Here is an 18,881-nt window from a genome sequence, read left to right as displayed (position 1 = left end):
TTTGTTTTTGAGGAGGGTTTTTAAAATCCCTTTATGATAATGTACAGAATACATCCAGCTTGGCACAAATGAACTTGAATTGGCCTTTATTCGACCTGAGCGTCCCATCTGAATGAATCACTGTCGTATCTGATTCTTCAAAACTATTTCCTTATGTTGACTTTACTTTTACGTGCTGTTGAAACAAAGATGTTGTAAAGTCTCTTATTCTGGGGGAGAAATGAAATCTCTGTTCCACTTCGAGCCTGCGACAGAGGTTATTCATTGACATTTCCCATTATTAATATAGTGGAGCGGTTTCAGAGGATTAGAGGGCATCAGATACTGTCGTCTTGAGCATATTCACCTTCCCCGTGGCATTGCCTTATAAACATTTAACCAGCGACCAGAAAACACTCTGCTCCTCCTGATAAATGTGTTATGTTCAAATTGAGTTACGATCCAACTGTAGATAGTGGATTTGTCACGGAGGCGGTGGAAGCTCAGCATTTCTCATTTAAATATTCATGTGGGGTAGACAAAGGGAGGAAATGGAAACTGAATCAAATGAAATCCCAGGTTTCACATTTCCTAGACGGAGGAGGGGAACACAGCCAGTGGAGGAGGAAGAGGAGGAGGAAGAGGAGGAGGGGGTGTCGCGAGAAATTCAAGCTCTCTGGAAACGCTCAGGTGGGAAGGTGTGACGCACATCCCAGCTCCTCGAAAGGACGATGGGATTGTTTCTTGTAACCACTGTGTTGATCCAGGACCAGAGAACACAGTGCACACACTGGTTCTACATCGACTTCTGTGTGCGGAGGAATCTGATGAGTTCACGTAGTAAGTTAGTGAGGAAGGATTTCAGGTTCATGGACACTCACCATTTTAGTTCTTATACATTCTCCTGAGTTAAAGTCGGACAAAGGCCACAGCACAAAAGATAAGTGCGTCTCTGGGTTTTGGATTTTGAGCGACTACGTGATTCGTGGATGTTCAAACAGATTCAACGGCAAAGAACATCTTTCACACTGGACGCCGCTCACACAGCCGAAAGAAGAATAAAAACAGGCAGATGCTCTCGAATTCAGCCAGAGGTCACAGAGAACTGACGCAGGCGTCAAAATCCAAACCAGGAGATTTCCAACCGCCGCAGGAACGTTCTGACAACAGATTCTGGTTGATCTGTCGCAGACAAAGGATTCATCAAACTTCCACTGATGTGATTGATGTAATAATATGATCGGTTTGTCCAGCTGTAAAGTTCCACTGCAAAATGAAGATCAATATGAGTTTATACTTCAGGCTACCTGATGTGGTCAGGAGATCAGGTTTTCTCTACTCGATTATCGTGGCCATAAGAATTCATGATAATGGTTTTATAGCAATATTTAAAAAAGACCCTCAAATCCACCAGTATCATCTCAACATGGTTATTATTTCAGGACAGTTTACTTTAATAAAAACAACAGAGCTCCGTCAGGACACAGCAAAACCAAGTGGTGCATTTCCCCAAAATCTGCAGGAGCTGAACGATTATGACAGCAGGGAACAACATTTTAAAGTTTCCAGCAAAGTGTTGAGCCTGTGCCTCTCCAGATTCATGCTGCTCTGCAGGCCGGCAGGGGTCCTGCACTCAGTCCCAGTGAGGCCCAGCTTATAAATGTGAACCTCAAGAGTGCACCCAGTGACATGTGGGCCTTTAGAAACACATGAAAACAGAAAGTTTCATCCGTCTGCCACCAAGGGGCTGCTAACGCCGAGCGGTTCAAAGAATGACTCCAACGGCCGAGCCGGGAGATCCATCAAAAGCAGCGGGGAGGGGGATGATTGCAGCGCTGGCCCATCCATCTCTGAGCGAATTACAGCCACCGCGAGGGAGAAATCAACCAGAGACAGGGGGAGGAAGTGAAAGAGGGGAGGAGAGGAGGAAAACAGTCAGAAGAGAGGGAGAAACGGAGTGAGGTTAGGACGCACTTAAGCAAAGAAGGAAACAGAAAGGAAGCAAATGGTACGAATGAGGGATGGAAGGGAGGAAGAGTGATGGATGGAGGGAAAGAAGGGAAGGAGGATATAACAAGATGGAACAAATGAAGACAAAATGAAGAGGAGGAAACCAGAGGAAGGAAAGACGTCCAAGATGGATGGATGGATGGATGGATGGATGGATGGATGGATGGATGGATGGATGGATGGGGGAGGATGTGAATGTGGTGAAAGGAGGTGGGTTCGGCTACAAGGTGACAAATGAGCTCAATATAAAGTCTGTTCTCCATCCTCCCTCCGCCTCCACACAGTGGAGGAGGCTGAAGACGAGGACATCCATCATCAACCTGATGTCCAGAGACAAGCCCCTGAATCCACAACACCACATCCGACACCTATAAAAACAACACTGCCTTATCTAGTGACACCAGCATCTTCTTAGATCAGTTTCCAGAGGCTCATGAAAACTCAACCAACCCAACGTCTCGCTCTCCGCCATCCCAAAACCCGCCCTAATCTCAGGGGTGGAGGTCGGGAAAAGCAGGAGTTGATACAACCGCAGGCCGTGGGCGTCCGGGAGGAGGGAGGTGGTATGGAACCAGTGCAGAGCCACAATTACTTGTCTAAGCCTCACGGAGGGAAGGAGAGGATTTAGCTGGAGATCTCTCCTCGTAAATCCTCCGAGGGCTCAGCTCCCTCCGGCAGTTTAAGGTTTTAGATTAGTTTTTAACGCATCTCCGCTCATCCTTTCACCCTCGGCAAAATGAAGATACAGCAGATACGAGGAAACCCCTAAATTAAAAACTATGCATATTCTCAACAGTTTCATTTCAGTGAACAGGTACAGAGTTTAGTCTAACACGCAATACTTCCCAGGAGAACTAAAGATAATGCTAAGCTATAGGCCGACAGTCAAGGCTGCGTTAGCAACTGGGCAAAGCAGGTAGGGACTTAGAATCCCTGGATTCATGGTGTCCATTGTTTCCCGGTTAACAAAGTGGGATCAAAACTTTCTGAGAAGAAGTCGTCCCCTTGTGGAGGGGTACACTGCTCCCTAAGGTCTTACCACCCTTGGAACTCGAGTCCTGTTCAGGGGCATCAATACGCATCTGGAAGGTTTTCCGAATGTGACGTGAGCACACGAGCAGCCAACTGCCATCGCAGTCGTCCTTTCTCAATGAACACGCTTCTCTCGGGTCTTGGAGAATACGCAGAATTTGTCGGCCTTTTGTTTTCTGTATCGAGTTCGACCAATCACGTTTGAGCAGGCTTCGGTAGCCCTCAGGTAAACAAACTACAGTGAACATTAGTTTTGAATTTAGCCCCTGAAGTTATCATTTACCTCAGTGGAGGCTTCCTCACATGTTGCCTTTGTGCCGACAGCATCCGCCCCCTTAATTATTCATGTTCCAGGCCACATCATGTTGAAATAGATGTTTACGTTTAATAAATCTACTCATCTGGAATCAAGACGAGGAAATACAGATAACAAGGAAATGTTTAAAATGAACCATCATGGAAAATATCATCAAGTATCACTAATCAAATTGACTCGTTTTGAGGGTAATAGGACAGTTTCCAGTGTCTCGTATTCAATATGAACGTGTATCTCCTCGTAACTAAAGATGATTGTGGTGAAGGACAGGTAGAAGATACCAGATCCTCTAAACTCTTCCTCCCAGTACGTAACCTAACACCTCTGTACCTCCCTGAGGAGACTGAGGACAGCAAAGGGGTGAATGTGCTCCGACAGGGGGCGCCACAGAGCCACGTGGGCCAGATCTCATGCTGTGTTGTTGTGCTCTCACAAAGTGTCAGAGTGTCGTGGAGACCCGGGCGACACCGACATGATGAGAAGGCTTCTCGGCGCTGAAGGAAAGATAATTGGAGTGCCAGAGCGGAGCGTGAAGAGCGGCGCCTCCACAGATCCCGTTATTAACTCTGACGGGACTCGGATAACCCAGACAAAATAACTGATAATCAGCCGTTTGATTCGCGACCTCTGCTAATTAAAATCGCTGTTGTACAAACCAGACGTCAGATCGCGGCAGCGCTCCAGCGTGTAACGCACCGGGCAGCATCAGAGTCTGGAGGGCTCTGATCACTGCTGCATGGAGGCTTCTCTCTGCACAACATTCAAGTGAACATGTGTTTTATATGTCTCTCTCGTACTGTTCTCTTCTGGTGCTTATGTTTTTCATTGTTTTACTATTTCTTAGTTTTACAGTTTTTCTTTGATTGGCCTTTTTTTTTTTAAAGACACAACTCCACTATTTTTAACTACAGTCTAAATAAAGTACACATCTATAACACAAAGGTTATTCATTATAATAACTTATAGAATTTACTTGACTTTTGATGTACGTGATTCAGTCATTTATCCTGATCAATATGACACATGCACTTCCTGTCACATCTCTACAGACATGCTCATTAAATGTATAGCTCTACACTCGCAGACACACACTCAGTGGAGATGTATGAGTGACACACTGTAATTACTTTTGCGTGACGTCTCCACACATCTCCAAGGTCCTGGCTGGTGATGTGGTGACATCTGCCCCCGACCAAAGATTTTATACGTCATGTCCTTCCTCATGAATGCTCTACTCAGGCGTGGGGGGGTTTCACAGACTACTGGACTTGTGATCTATCTAAACCACTGGTCTACACTTTGCATTGTTGTTAACTAGTGGTTCATCTGTGGGTTTAGCACGGGGCAGTAATAAAGCAGTGGTAGTGGCACTATGCACGACCACCTGAAGCTCCACCTGCTCATGGCTAACGCTAGCAGCAGCAAACTGAGTGAGGAGACACGTCAACAGTGTGGACAAGGAAGACGACAATCAGAGAACTCTCTAAACATCCTATAACCACACGTCCTATCTCACACATTGACATGTGATACTTGTCAACTACTAGATTGCAGTGGTCGTGAATGCCCTACCAGGCTCCGCCCCTCGCCTGAATGCTCCGGACCTTTTCCTGTTGTTATGAACATATCCAACTCCCACCATCTCCTGCTGTGCTCTTCACATGTGATAAGTAAATTCCAAAACCCAGAAAATTGGGTCTGAAATCCGTTTTATATTCACACTTAATATCATCCGAGCAGTTCAGGACCATCGAAGTCAACGGGGACGACCCCACTGCTTCACTGACAGTAAAGAGGCATCAAAAGACGTCTTCTCTTTCCCATCTGCCAAGCCTTCAATTTCATGTCGGCTCACAAGGGGAGTTCAGGCTGAGTGACGGAGAAGGCCCACCGCACTGTGATCATCAACACCCCCCCCCCGGATGGAAGAGGGATCAAACCCTGCTTCGCTTCTCCCCACAGTGCTCATGAATCCATCAAAGACAGAGGAGAAGAACCTCAGTGCAACAGGTTTTCTACGTTCTGCATCCTGAGACGAAATGTGACCAATAGAAATATTTATTTATTAGCAGCAGCTGCATGTGATGAACGGCTTTACTGTAACAGCAGGAAAGATGAGATGAGGTTTGTGAGGAAAAACTCAATCGTAATCCTTTCAGTAGCCGACTCCTCCCTGGGATCAGATTGCTTAATGTCTGAATGGGGCCATTTTTTACTTTGTTGAATGTTTATTCTGTTGAGGATTTCAAAAATATCTTCAAGCGCTTTAACAGATCCTCTGGGATTTGGATTTATTTCCGGACTTCAGGATTTCACGGGCGGAAAAGCACATGAACCTCGGAAACTGCGTTTTAAAGCATCAAAAGGAAAAAGTCTCCACTCAAACACAAACACAACATGTTTATTTTACACGGATCGTCTCCACGGGAACAAACTGGGGGTTGAATGCTTTGTTCAAGGACACAAAAGCTGCTAAATTAACCCTCTGGTTTGCCGAGGCACGCGGCTTCTCTCCAGTGGAGGTTAGAAATCTTTGAGTGGGTTTCTTCCTGCTGTTCCTCTTTTGACAGACAGGCTCAATGTGAGCAGACGGCCAAATGCCAGCGCAGGAAGGGATCTACAGCATTCACACATGGCATATGCTGCTGTTTACGCAACACCACTCGAGCTAGCTAAAAAAACATCTGCTCAGCACGGCACTGCGACGACGAGCCAGAGCTGCACCCACAACAACTCAGCTGCAAGATAATCTGCTGCAACAAAAAATAAAAGTGTCAAGCAGTCATACTACGTTTTTTTTCTATCACACAATATTCACACAAAGCCAATACAGCCGTCAGGCAAGCGTCGGCATGCAGACGGGAGGAGCCAGGGATCGAACCACCAACCGTGTTGTTAGAGGACGACCAGTTCTGCTTCCCGAGCCCGAGAGATTTCCAACACCAAGAGTGTTGCGTGTACTTTTCTGCCACTAGGGGGCTCTCAATCAAACCAATAACAGAAGACAGAAGCTGTGTCGCATCCTTCGGAAGCTGAGAAACAAAAGGCGACAATGGGTGGATCCTTCTCGACCTGATGTCTTCAAGGATTCGTGTAATTCGGTGACAGACCGACCATGAAGGCACCGCGCTCTAAGGCTACCTCACGTCAACTCAACCGAGCAGGCTAACAATACATATAAAAAAAATTAGGTTCTTTCTCATGGTCTGTAACTGCAGCTCTGTTGCTAGGCGACAGCACTGAGCTCGGGACAAGCTGGTGACGCTGATCACAGGAATCTTCTGTAGACCAGAACGTCTCATTTCTCATTTCTGGACTTGTAGTCTTCTTTGCAATTCTCTTCTCCCGGTCAGGATTCCTTCAGTGTTGATGTTCAGGTATTTTTTATCAGGAGCTGAATTCTCCTCAGAGGTTTCCGCCTTTTAAAAACCAGCAGAGCTGCTGGTTCAATCCAGTAAAACACTGAATAAAGCAGCTTCACATGAAGAATCAATGTTTCTCTGACTCTCTGACACACAGGACGTCTCTGAGGGCCGGCGAGCCGAGCTGCCGCCAACAGGAACTCGAGATCCGGACGTCTGAAGATTAAAATCCTTTATCTCACAATCCTGGAAACATTTGTGATCATGTAAGGACACAACTAAATGAAATATGTAACATAGGTTTTGATGTTTTTCCACATTTGACTGCAGAGGTCTGAGCTTCAGGACAAACTGAGTCTCCATCGCTGCGATGCTCAGAGCTGGAGGCGTTTCACTGTGCTCAGTGTCGCTCCGCTACAAGCTCCATAAATTGTATGGTATATGGTAATTACACGGTCCACTGCTCCAGTGTGCTGCTGGATGCTCGCCATCACTCCCCTGCGGCTGCAGGCGCATCATGTGTATATAGTCTCGCCTGAACTGTCCCCTCGGACTGTGGGAGAGAGATGTCTGTCCTCAGTCACGTGTCTCTGGATGTTCACCTCATGACATTTGCTGCTGATGTGTCTCCACGAAGAATGTTCTGATCAGATTGTGTTTTTGTTTCTTGATATTGATGCAGACGTCCTGCATCAGGCTGCACAGCCGGGCCAGAGGTGTCGTGGGAACCATCAACCCAACATCCCCGAAGGAGGGCGCCCATCTCACGACCCCAACCAGGACACGTTGATTATACTGAGGGATTGTAACATCAAGGGCTGTGAGCTCAACTTACTTATCCTTACATAAAGTTAATTCAACCGTGTAACAATTAGATTCAACAATCTTTGAACAGACGTGTATATCATTATTAAAATCTAAGTCATACCTCTGTGTATTTGAAACTTTGGGGAAATCAAAGAAAGCATCATGACACAGAGATTTGAGCTCGTACCTCAGAAGATTAACTGTTAATTTACTGTGATTAACACACTGACTCAGGGCTCAGGGAGATTTGAGCTGGTATCGGCAAACACAAGTCTCCCACAGAATAAAGTCAAGTCCTCCAAGTCTCTGCCGTGTGATGCTGAGCAGACAAAGAGCTCTGCTGCTTCTCCTGTTGACCGTGTAAGGAAACAAGACTGAGTGGAAACTGTGGCTCTGATCAGGACGACTGACGGGGAACACGTCCTCGTGTTCTGTCTCTACGCAGCTCGGCAGGAATAACAAAGGAACAGTCTGGACTAATCAGGACGCATGTTTACCGACACGGTACATCAACACGCCATCCCACCGGGCCTGGAACCAAATTAACATCTCATTAATTGGCACATATGTGGTTTACAAAACTCACGTATCTTTGCCTTGATTTGACATGTTTGTCAGAACATTAATATGCAACAGGGAAGTTGACCTTTGACCATTTGGACATGAAATATCATCGCTTTTTTATTTTGTCATAAACAGCACCATACCTTTAGATTTAAGGTCAAAAGTTTTTTTGTGAGATCACAGTGACCTTTGACCCTTAAGCACCAAACTCTATAATAAATAAAAATAATAATATATTTTATTTATGCATAACTTACAAAAGGGATTAACAGAAGACCAAAAGAAAAGCGGATAAATATTAACACTTCATCCTTGAGTGTAATTGATCGTTGATTCACGAGGACGCGACAGACGAACAACTCGAAGACACGATGTTTCCAGCTACCGTGAAAATGCCCATCGATGGTTCTCAAAACCAAAGCTGGTGTCAAAAGCACTAAACGTGTAAGAGATTGTTTCCAATTTACATTATAAAAGCAATAATTAAGATTTAATCACCAAAAACATGCAAAAAAAAAGTTTGTAGTTTCAGGGTATGCAAACAATCTTTTTCAATTTTTTAAAAATCAATTTTCAAAATGCAAAAGCAACTGACGACTGATCAAAGCACAAAAAAACATTTCATGACTGAAACTACACAAGTGTCATAAATCTTAAAACAACAACAACAAAGGGTTCAGCGATCAATATTCAGTGGAACAGTGTTTTTTAAGGCTCTGCTGGATCGATACGTGATCAACACCTTATTAAGTTTGATCAGATGTGTTTGTGCAGGAGTTGAACAGCTGTGAGGCTCCGAAGACGTTTCTGATCCAACTCCAGATTCAATAATGCTTTAATCACTTATTTTCTTATGGAACGAAAAGTTTAGATTTCCCGACCTGACGTTTACGTGGTGCCAACGTCTGTGATGCGTTTACAAATGGCCGTGCAGTGGAGTACCAGGGAGGTTTAAGAGCAGCGAGGCGTTCTCTTCAGAAACAGCCCTTTTAAAAACAGACTCTCGCAAGCAAATCCAATTAACCGGGACTGTCTCTGAATGAATCTCTATCAGCAATCAAATCTTCTCCAGCTGCCAGAGACTGAATTAAACTGATCACGTTAGGACTTCGACCATTGGCATCTCAATTAATCCTGCAGCACACGCACCAGATTCCAGGAACGTGGTTTTCTGGAAGCACATCGCTCTCAAGTTACCTCGATTTCATTTGCGAGACCGTCGGGGCTTTGGCTTTAAAAACTCCCCTCTGAGGCCACGAGCACGAAACTGAGCAGGTAACGTTTGATAGTTTGCAGGACGAAAGACGAAAGCTGTTAAAAAACTGATTCACACTATCTCTCAGGGAAATAAACAACTTTACTATTCATATGTGATTTTTATTGTCTGGGAATAATTTTCAACCAGAGAGAGAGGTGGAGCCAAACTGCAGAACGGATCACGCTACTCAAAGTCCGGCATCATCACCACCACCTTTGGTAATTAAAGCAGGAGTGCACGCCCACACACACACACGCACACGCACACACACACACACACACACACGCACGCACGCACGCACGCACGCACGCACGCACGCACACGCCTACCGCACGCACGCACAGAATAATGAAAACCAATCAGTTCATCCATTTCCCTTTATAACCCGGTGACGCTGTGTCTGTGAGCTGCAGTCAGCCGTTATTGATTAAACCTTCCGTCATTCTCTCCTGTAAATCTGCAATTTCAAATATTCATAATTAAAAAGCTGAGATTAAAACATCTCGTTAAAGTCATTTGAAGCTCTGTCTGCTGGGACTGAGCTCATGTCTGAAAAAAAATAAATTGGGGTTTGCATAAGTCTCAGTAAATCTAAGTGTGTGTGTGTGTGTGTGTGTGTGTGTGTGTGTGTGTGTGTGTGTGTGTGTGTGTGTGTGTGACGTGTTGTCCTCCCACCCAGTCAGCTGAGTGTTGCGTCAGCTTTTGTGTCACATCTTGTGTGTATGTTTTGTAACTGTGGGTGTGCCGTATATTTTATGGTCAGCTATTGTGACAGTGTGTGTGTGTGTGTGTGTGTGTGTGTGTGTGTGTGTGTGTGTGTGTACTTGTCTTTACGTCCAAGTATATTTGTTAGTATCTTTGTGGGAACATTCTGGACGTCATGACCTGACCTCGGTTCTTGAAGGAGGCGTCCACTCTCCATGAAGAACCGAGTAAGGTCAACGTTCAGATTAGGATCAGATCGTTATTTGTTAGACATGTTTATCAACAAGGGTCCTCACAAGTCTAAAAGTAGAAACCTGTGTGTGTGTGTGTGTGTGTGTGTGTGTGTGTGTGTGTGTGTGTGTGTGTGTGTGTGTGTGTGTGTGTGTGTGTGTGTGTGTGTGTGACAGCGAGGTAGCAGACTGGGCAGGAAGGACTTAATTGAGCATGAAAGACAACAGATGACCTCTGGTGCTTCGGCGCTGCCGCCACTCAAACATCTGTCAGCCCGAGGCCCGAGGCTCGAGGACGACCGCTAACGACCACACGCAGCCCTTCATGCTCAGATTCACCTGGGAACTCAGTCTGCACACGGATGAGTCCAGTCTACCTGTAGAGGGCGCTGTGCGGAGCTGGGACTTCAGTGAATCCAGCGTGAATGTCGATCAAACTGGTTTCAGAGACCCGAGTCCGCTGGTCGTGTGGTGGTCGTGCATCAGTTCAGAGTTTTATTTAGAGCTCGAATTATATAAACTTTTGGGGCTGATGCCGATGTTAAGAAGAAAAACATGTCCGATATATTTAACTGGAATTGCTGCCTTGTGGTTGTAAGCCTCTGCCGACCAGTACAGATTTAATCTACAAACTTTATTTTTCCTCGACTGACCTTCGTTCATCTTTGAGTCCGAGTGACAACTGGTGAACATTTTAAGAAATTCCTTTAAGACAGACTCGAGGTCTCAAGAGGCCAGAAACATGATTTGTGAGCATTTCTGCGATTCAGGAAGTGGATGAATGAAGTTGTGCCGCTACACAGGCTCAACCAATCAGGAGTCAGCCTCAGCTGTCAATCATGACGCCTCAGCTTCTTTTTATATCATCAAATAACAAATTACAACCAAACTGATCAGAAACACTTGAACAAACCTGAAATGACAGAAACCATTTTAACATTTATTTGAAATCTACTTTAAGTTTTTAGTTTGGTCCATGTCCCATCTGCTAACATGGAGGATGGGTTTATGACCTGTTCTGCAGCCAGCCACCAGAGGGCGATCTAGATGTTTTGGCTTCACTATCTGAATCTGCCATGTCGTCCATCTTTATTCAGTCTTTGAACACTGGAGGTTGAAGGGGTCAGTTAAAACACAAATGATGATAACATGTTCTCACCGTTTTTTAGGGAGTTTTATAATATGCACTTGGATTAAATGTTCAGCTTCATTAATAAAACTCCCTCACGCAGCTGAGGTGAAGCAGGACAGAAACAGTAAGATCTGCAGATCATCATGTCATCGGGAATCAGGTGTTATGAAAAACATGAAAACTGCGTCACCTCGCTCCGATTGGTCTCCAAGTGTTTCGGTCGAGTGAAAGCAGGCGGCTGATTGGATGCCTGGGATGAGTGGGGCTCGATAGAAAAGATCAATGGCCGCCGCTGTGCAGGATTGTTCACAGAGACACAGACCTGGAGTCTGTTAGCCTCCTTTACACTCTCCCCCTCTCTCTCTCACACACACACACTCACAGACACACTATGGTATGGCTAGGCTGTCGTGCACACAAACACTGGAGAGTCACAAATTAAAGAACTGTCCCCTACCCGACTCGTTGTTCTCTGAATCCATCTTGTTGGAGGTGAAGCGTAGGACGGCCTGCCAGGTGGACCTCAGTGACTCTCTCCCCCTCTCTCAGCTTCAACCCTCTCTCCCTCACTCTCTCTCTGCCTCTCTCTGCCTCTCTCTGCCTCTCCCCCTCACACACTGACTCTCTGACCTTGCAGTGTTTGTGTTTCCCCTCGCCAGCAGCAGCAGCAGCAGCAGCAGCAGCGGATCTGCTGAAGGCTGCAGGACAAACTGCAGCTCTGCAGAGTCAAGTCCGAACAACTGAAACCACCTCGGTACCGGTTCCTCCAGAGAACTGAGCGGCCAATACGTTACACACCCTGCACGCATACGCACGCATACGCACGCATACACGTAGATACATGTACACTCGAGTGCGACACGTGTGTGTGTGTGTGTGTGTGTGTGTGTGTGTGTGTGTGTGTGTGTTGGCTGGAAGGTGTTTTAATCATCCTGATTGGAGTGTAATTATGCAGATTTACAGAGAGGGACAGCGATTGAAGGAATTTAGCATTTCCATGTGTGTGTGTGTGTTATTCTGTGATTGTGTAAGTGAGCACGTGTTTTATTTTTATTTAATATCTGTGTTTTTGGAGTGTGGTTTCTCTTCCTTGTGGGGACCAAGTTTAGTTCCTGATTTTGGGCATGAGGACGTTTCTGGAAAATGACAACATTTGTGAGGTCATATACGATTTTGATGGGTCCCCACTTCTTCTGTCTGAGGGTGAATCAGGTGAGGGTCCACACAGGTCTGCTAGTTTAACTGTGTGTGGTACATTAGAAAGAGCGTCAGGGTGGAAGCTCACTCCTCGTTTTCCTCGCCGTGAACCTGAAATGATGTAAATTCGTCACAGAGGTTTAGCTGCACCGTTCTGAGGGAGGACACTCGATGCAAATACCTGAACTAGATGTGGTGGCAGCGGGCGCATGGTTGCAAGATGGCTGCACCAACACAATCGCCGCTTCCAATCTTCTCAGTGGTCTGCAGAGATATGTAGACCTGCTCAATTATGAGAGGTAATGATTAACTTTTGGCCTCAATGAAGATTCTTTAAACTACAAAAGGCAGAATAGTTCTCTTTTACTTTAGTTTAGCAGGGAACCAAACGTTATAACTTATATTCAGTTCCTCTGACTGAACACATCATAATCATTTACATTCAAATACTTGGTGGTTAATCGGCACATGAAGGTGTGTTTCATTCTCACAGTCATTTCAATTTGGAAGGTGATGGCTGAAGAAACCCGTTCACATGCTGCTGTTACTGCAGCTCAGCATCGTCTCTGTGCCTACACCTGTCTGCAGCTGATAGAGACGCGCATCAGAGCACAGAACAGGCCGCAGGAAAACACAACAAGCACACAAAGATAAAAGCTTCCCGTTCTGCAGAGACGGGCGACCGGCGGAGGAAACAGAGGGAGCCGCGTCTCTTTTGAAGTTATATTTAGGCCAAATCCTCCTTTGCAGAACAAACCATCTTCCACTCTGCATACAAATCAGAGCAAAAAACAGAGGGAGGAGCCGCACTAAGAGCACAGGCGCCGACAGCGCGCACACAGACACACACAGACACACACACACAATTAGACAGCGGAGCATAAAAAAAACCAACACAGACCCACTGGGTTTGATTGCCTTAGATTCCGTCTGCATCCAAACTACTCCCCTCCCACAAGTGACCGATTTCTCAACGGACACAACTCTGAAGATCTGAACTCACGGAACCATGTTGCTGCAGGTGACGAAAAAGGTTGAGTAGACTTAAAGCGCACATGGATAGAAGAACAGTAACTCGCAGCAGGTGAGGTCAGTGCGAACACGATGAAGCACTATGAACGCTGCCATCCTGTAAATAAAGATAGATGATGATGGATGGATGTGTTTTACATATTTTATCGAGGAAAATGACAAAAACCTGCTTCTCACAACGTAAACGACAAAACATCGTATAATGACCTGTTTGACTGACCTACTTTTGAAATGTTTCCTCTCTGTGTAAATTTAGCTTTTTTTTTTATTTGAACTTTTACTCAATTTTACTGTTGTTTTATCCTTTTGTGAAGCACTTTGTAACAAAAGTGACAGAACAAGGACATTTGGACGTCTCCATACAATAACGAGGACAGAAGATAACTTCCCAGCAGGCCTCCTGCCTTCAGTCGGTTTGCTTCTGCATATCTCACCCTGCGCTCACGTGACTGCTCATCCAGTCTCACTGTAGTTGTGTGTGTCAGTGACGGCAGCGACAGCAGCGACGGCGGGTTTGTCCTACTTAATGACTTAATTGAGGTGGTTAACACTTTCAGGATAATGAGAGCCTCTAGACCACAACAGACCCAGGAGTGAGAGCTCTGAAGTGGAGCGCACACACACACACACACACACGCACACACACACACACACACACACACACACACACACACACACACACACACACACACACACACACACACACACACGTACGTATAAAATTAGCAACAATAAATGAAGCTAAAACACAGATTCCAGCATTAAACCTGACCTCTTCTATTTCATTTAACTTGTTCACACAGCATCAGTATCATATTAATCATCGGCAGGTTAAAACGTCCTTGAAGTGTCAAATAATTTGAAATGTGAACATCTGCTCTTCCGCGGCAACGAGGCGATTCCCATCTGGTTGGGAGGAAAGTGTGAAGTGAGAGAAAGCTCCAGTTACTCAGGTGCTCGGGTGTTAAAGACCTCCCTCCTCTCACCGGGAACAGGGGGAGGGAGGGAGGATCAGAGCACAGCAATTCATGTTATTCTATTTTATTTGTCTAACTCATTAAAGAGCGGAACGATGAATTAATCACAAGAAAGCCAGACAAAGAAACACACTGGATTAATTAGATAAAAGTTGATAAGGCCACAGTGGTTTTGACCTTGGACCAAATTCAAATCTGTTCATCCTTCAAATTTGGCATAAACATTTGATTTAACAGACATTTTAATGGAATTAATGTATTCCAAAATGCTTTAACTTTTCTTTTCCAGACTAAACAACGAAAAGAAGTGCATTTATATTTACATAATAAAATGTTTATTTTCTTAATTCAGGTTGTATATACTGTATATTTATATTTGGCTTTTATTTCGTTATCCATAATAATGTTTATGCTTAATGTGAAATATCAGGCATCAATTACATTACTTTGTCATACGGGTTTGATAACAATATCTTAGGAATCACATTTGTTTAATGCAGATTTACGTCCACCGATATTTCGGTATCAGAAATCTTTTAGTACCTAAAATCACCATCTGTCCAAAAAGCCATATGAGTTGGGCTATGATATGAATTTAAGTCTTTTGCATGTTATTTAAAACAAACCTTGGTATCGTGGATGTAGACTTTTCTCGCATCGTGCAAAACCAAAACTAGTAGGTATGAACTTATCATCTCCATCCCGGCAGTGAGTTTACATCTTATTTTATTTATGTTATTCAGATGGGGAAAAAAATGTTTCATCCTTTTGCTTCCTGATCATAAACGGTGACGGAGAGCAGAAGCATCGGCACACAGATGACGACCAGTGTTTGTCCACGTCACACACACACACACACACACACACACACACACACACACACACACACACACACACACACACACACACACACACACAGCCTCATTCTGTCGCACTGGCCCATCAGGGATCGATGTTGAAGGCGTCACATTACCACTAATGTAATCAGCAGTTTACCACTGGGAGTAATTACAGAGCAGACTGGAGGCCTGCAGGGATGCAGAGTCCTTGAAGCTGCAGACGTTGCCTGAAGCCAAACACCAACATGCAGACACACGAGCAGCCACCTGCACCAGCCACCGCTCCAGTAACATAACCAGTCCGTCTGGAGAGGGACCTCTTTGTTTATTCTCCGGGAGGTGGCCACAGACTCCGACTCCTCATCCTACTTCTCCCAGTAGCCAACTGGGGGAGAATCGTTCTGCAGTAAACAGCAGCTGGTCACCTGCCAGAGCAGCTGCTGCAGGAGGAGGAAGGCGAGGGGGCGCTCAGAGTCCACCTTTCCCGAAATAGAAACGCTGTCAGACATGACAACACACACGCACGCACACGCACACGCACACGCACACGCACACGCACACTAACCCAAAATATTGGATCATTTAAGGTTTGACTCAGTTCACCTGCACCAGACAGAAAACAGATCTCTGGTCAGAGGGGAATCTGTGAAGTGGAAGATTTATCACCTTTACTGTGAACACATTTACCGCAGTGGGTGTCCAAGATTTTCTTCAATTCATATAATGTAGTTTGGTCCAAATTAAATATGAGGTTTGGTCATTAATTTGGGTCATAACTTTTCAGAACTGAAATGTTTCCTGGAGTTTTTAATACTATATATAATCTATGGAAAGCTTTGTCGAACTAATGCCGCTCCTCCTTATAGACTTTGAGTTTCTGAGTCTCTATTAACAAGGTGGCAGGAGAAGCGTCAACCCAAAGTCTGAATCATCAGAATACGAGCAGGTAAATGACTAATTTCTAATTATTCATAATAAACAAGCAAACATCCCTGATGAGCTCATCTCTCTGTTGAGCCAAAATCCATCTGAAGAACTGAACAACATGAAAACAGCATCTCACTGCGTCAGCTGACAGATCAGCTGATTCCCTTCCAAGCAGCCCATTAGCAAACCCCTCTCAGGGCGCTCGATTTAAGCCGCATCAGCCAGCCGGCACTTCCTGCTTCCTCTGCATGGCGCGAAGCAACACGCCTCCGCCCCAGCGCCACGTTTTCATGCTGCATCCGACGTCATCGATGTCTCAGAGTTATCACTGAGGCTCTGTCCTGAAACGCTGCTGCTCTGCCTGCTCTGCCTCAGGCTTCCCATGTATTCACGTGGAGGAGCAGGGAAGTCCCAGAGTCACGATACCAAATATGACCTTATTTAAATCATCACTGGAATCATTGATTTTTCTAAGACAAAGAAAAGGAAATGGCCTGAAAATGTATTCTGGTTTATTCTGGTAAAGTGACCCATTTGTCAAAATTCCCTCTGAGACTCTGACAGTTTATCTAGTTCACTGATGTAACACGTCTCCCCAGGTTCCCTGATATTCCAGGATTCCACCTGAACGCTCAGGAGGTTTCTGTGTTGTTGTCCACACGTCTGAGGGAAGAATCTCCTGCTGCGTGGTTCACGTGTGAAAGATAAACTGCAGAGAAAGTCAGCTCCCGATTGTACGGACATTCTCCGGCGTTCATGTCTTAAAATGTCCCGTGTTGGCCCAGTGATACACTGGCGACATGTCTAGGGAGTACAGCGCTTCCACCAGTGTTGCTCCGGGGAGGAAGGACACGTTCTTTGGAGGAGCCGTCAAATTGGGACGGTCCAGTCGCGCCGCTGTGACGCAACCGGACTTCACACGCAGCCTCCGAAGGAAGCGGACCTGCTCTGATGCTGCGTTCCAGACGACTCGGATGTCGGAATTGTCTGACCTCCTTCTCTAAAAAGGGCAACGGAACGCCACTCAAACCCCCGACTTCACGCACAAGCAGCTGTCTGTACCTCACGCAACAATGGCGGCGCTCATAGAGCCGTAGAGACTGTCCACCCTCTGCTGGACTCGGGTTTCCTCGTTTGTGAGATTGAGTGACAGTGTGTGTGTTCTCAGCCTCTCGTGTATTGGAACGTGTTTCCAGGTATAAAAGTCAAATAAAATGTACAATGTCGTCGTTTCCCTCCTCTGATTTGTTTCTGTATGAGCGGCCACACTTGAAATAAACTGTCAGACACGTTTGTCCACGTTTGACGTCGTGACATCACCGCGCGTTGGAACCCAGACGTCCGAGGGGCCTGGAACGCAGCACGGGACACAGCCAGGGTGACGAGCCTCCACAGGTGACCGAGACACTGCGGAATCCTGCACCGGAGCGGTGACCGTGAACGCATCGCTGCACTTTCTTATGTCCAACTTGGCTGATGACGTGAGAGGAAAGTGACCTCAAACGCAACACGTACACACTAAAGTGTAGGGGCTTGTGTATTGTGTACACAGACACACACAGAGAGACACACACGGACACACACAGACACACACACGGGTCTTACCGGCTGGCATCCTGCTGCTATGCGGCGCTGCGGCGTCTCTGCTCCGGACTCACTCGGTCAGTTAGCCTCCATGTAGCTTCTCCCGGCATCGAACCCTCGGCTCCTGTGACACAAAGCAGCCGCCCGTGAGCCCACACGACCCGCTTCCCCTCACATGAACCCCAGTAACAGGCTGTCGGCTGTCCGCCCTCACACCGACCCGCCGCCCGACCCGCTACACGGCCACTGTCCGCGGGACTTAGCCGCCGGAGCTAGCGTCTCAGCGGGGGGTCGAGGGAGTGGGGGGGGTGGGGGACGCCGCGGCGGAGACCCCAGCGGGTAGGGACTCGAACCGGGGGAGAGAGAGGTGAACGTACCTGGAGGTAAACAGCAGCAGGACCGTGGACTCCCACACGTTACTACACTGCTTCCTGCTTTACGGCGACACACAACGCGGAAGTGTGAGAGTGTGTGTGTGAGTGTGTGTGTGTGTGAGTGTGAGGGTGTGTGTGTTTAACATATGCCAGGGGGAATTAGCTAACTGCTAATTATAGCAAACAGTGATTTACTTCTGCTTGAATCAGAACATTAACCGACACCTGCTCTCTTATATCAATAATGATGCAAATATGTTTTTTTTATATTGATGGATTTTATCATTTCATATTTATTTTATGTAAATATTTCATCATCCTTTTCAAATAGAGGGAGGCCCACAGTTTAGTGGCTGTTTAAAGGGATAGTTCACTGACAAATTAAAATACCCTCATTATCTCCTCAGCACAAGATGGAGGGGGTGAAGTGTTCTGGAGTTTCAGGGGTAAACAGTGTTAGAGCAGAATCCAACACAGTGGAAGTCACTGATTCTTCAAACACAATAAAACAACAGAAAATAACCCAACTTGCCTCCGTCCTGCTCCTGTGGTGTCA

At 46.0% G+C, this 18,881-nt stretch overlaps 1 protein-coding gene across 2 annotated transcripts in view; it reads right to left on the bottom strand.

The window, feature by feature from the left end:
• The window catches only part of efr3a (EFR3 homolog A (S. cerevisiae)), a 64,436-nt gene extending 45,979 nt beyond the window's left edge, over window positions 1-18,457 (bottom strand). For both annotated transcript variants that reach the window (XM_035169635.2, XM_035169636.2), the window contains exons 1-2: window positions 18,329-18,457; window positions 17,973-18,075 (exon numbers count right to left, since the gene is read on the bottom strand). In XM_035169635.2, coding sequence (XP_035025526.1) covers window positions 17,973-17,982 — 10 coding nt within the window. In that variant the 5' untranslated portion in view covers window positions 17,983-18,075; window positions 18,329-18,457. The remainder of the gene's footprint in view (window positions 1-17,972; window positions 18,076-18,328) is intronic.
• Window positions 18,458-18,881: the final 424 nt, after the last annotated feature.

The sequence above is a fragment of the Hippoglossus stenolepis genome, chromosome 11 (genome assembly GCF_022539355.2).
Source record: "Hippoglossus stenolepis isolate QCI-W04-F060 chromosome 11, HSTE1.2, whole genome shotgun sequence".
Lineage (NCBI taxonomy): Eukaryota > Metazoa > Chordata > Actinopteri > Pleuronectiformes > Pleuronectidae > Hippoglossus > Hippoglossus stenolepis.
Note: the sequence above shows the minus strand (reverse complement) of the source record. Positions and strands in the feature narration are given on the sequence as shown.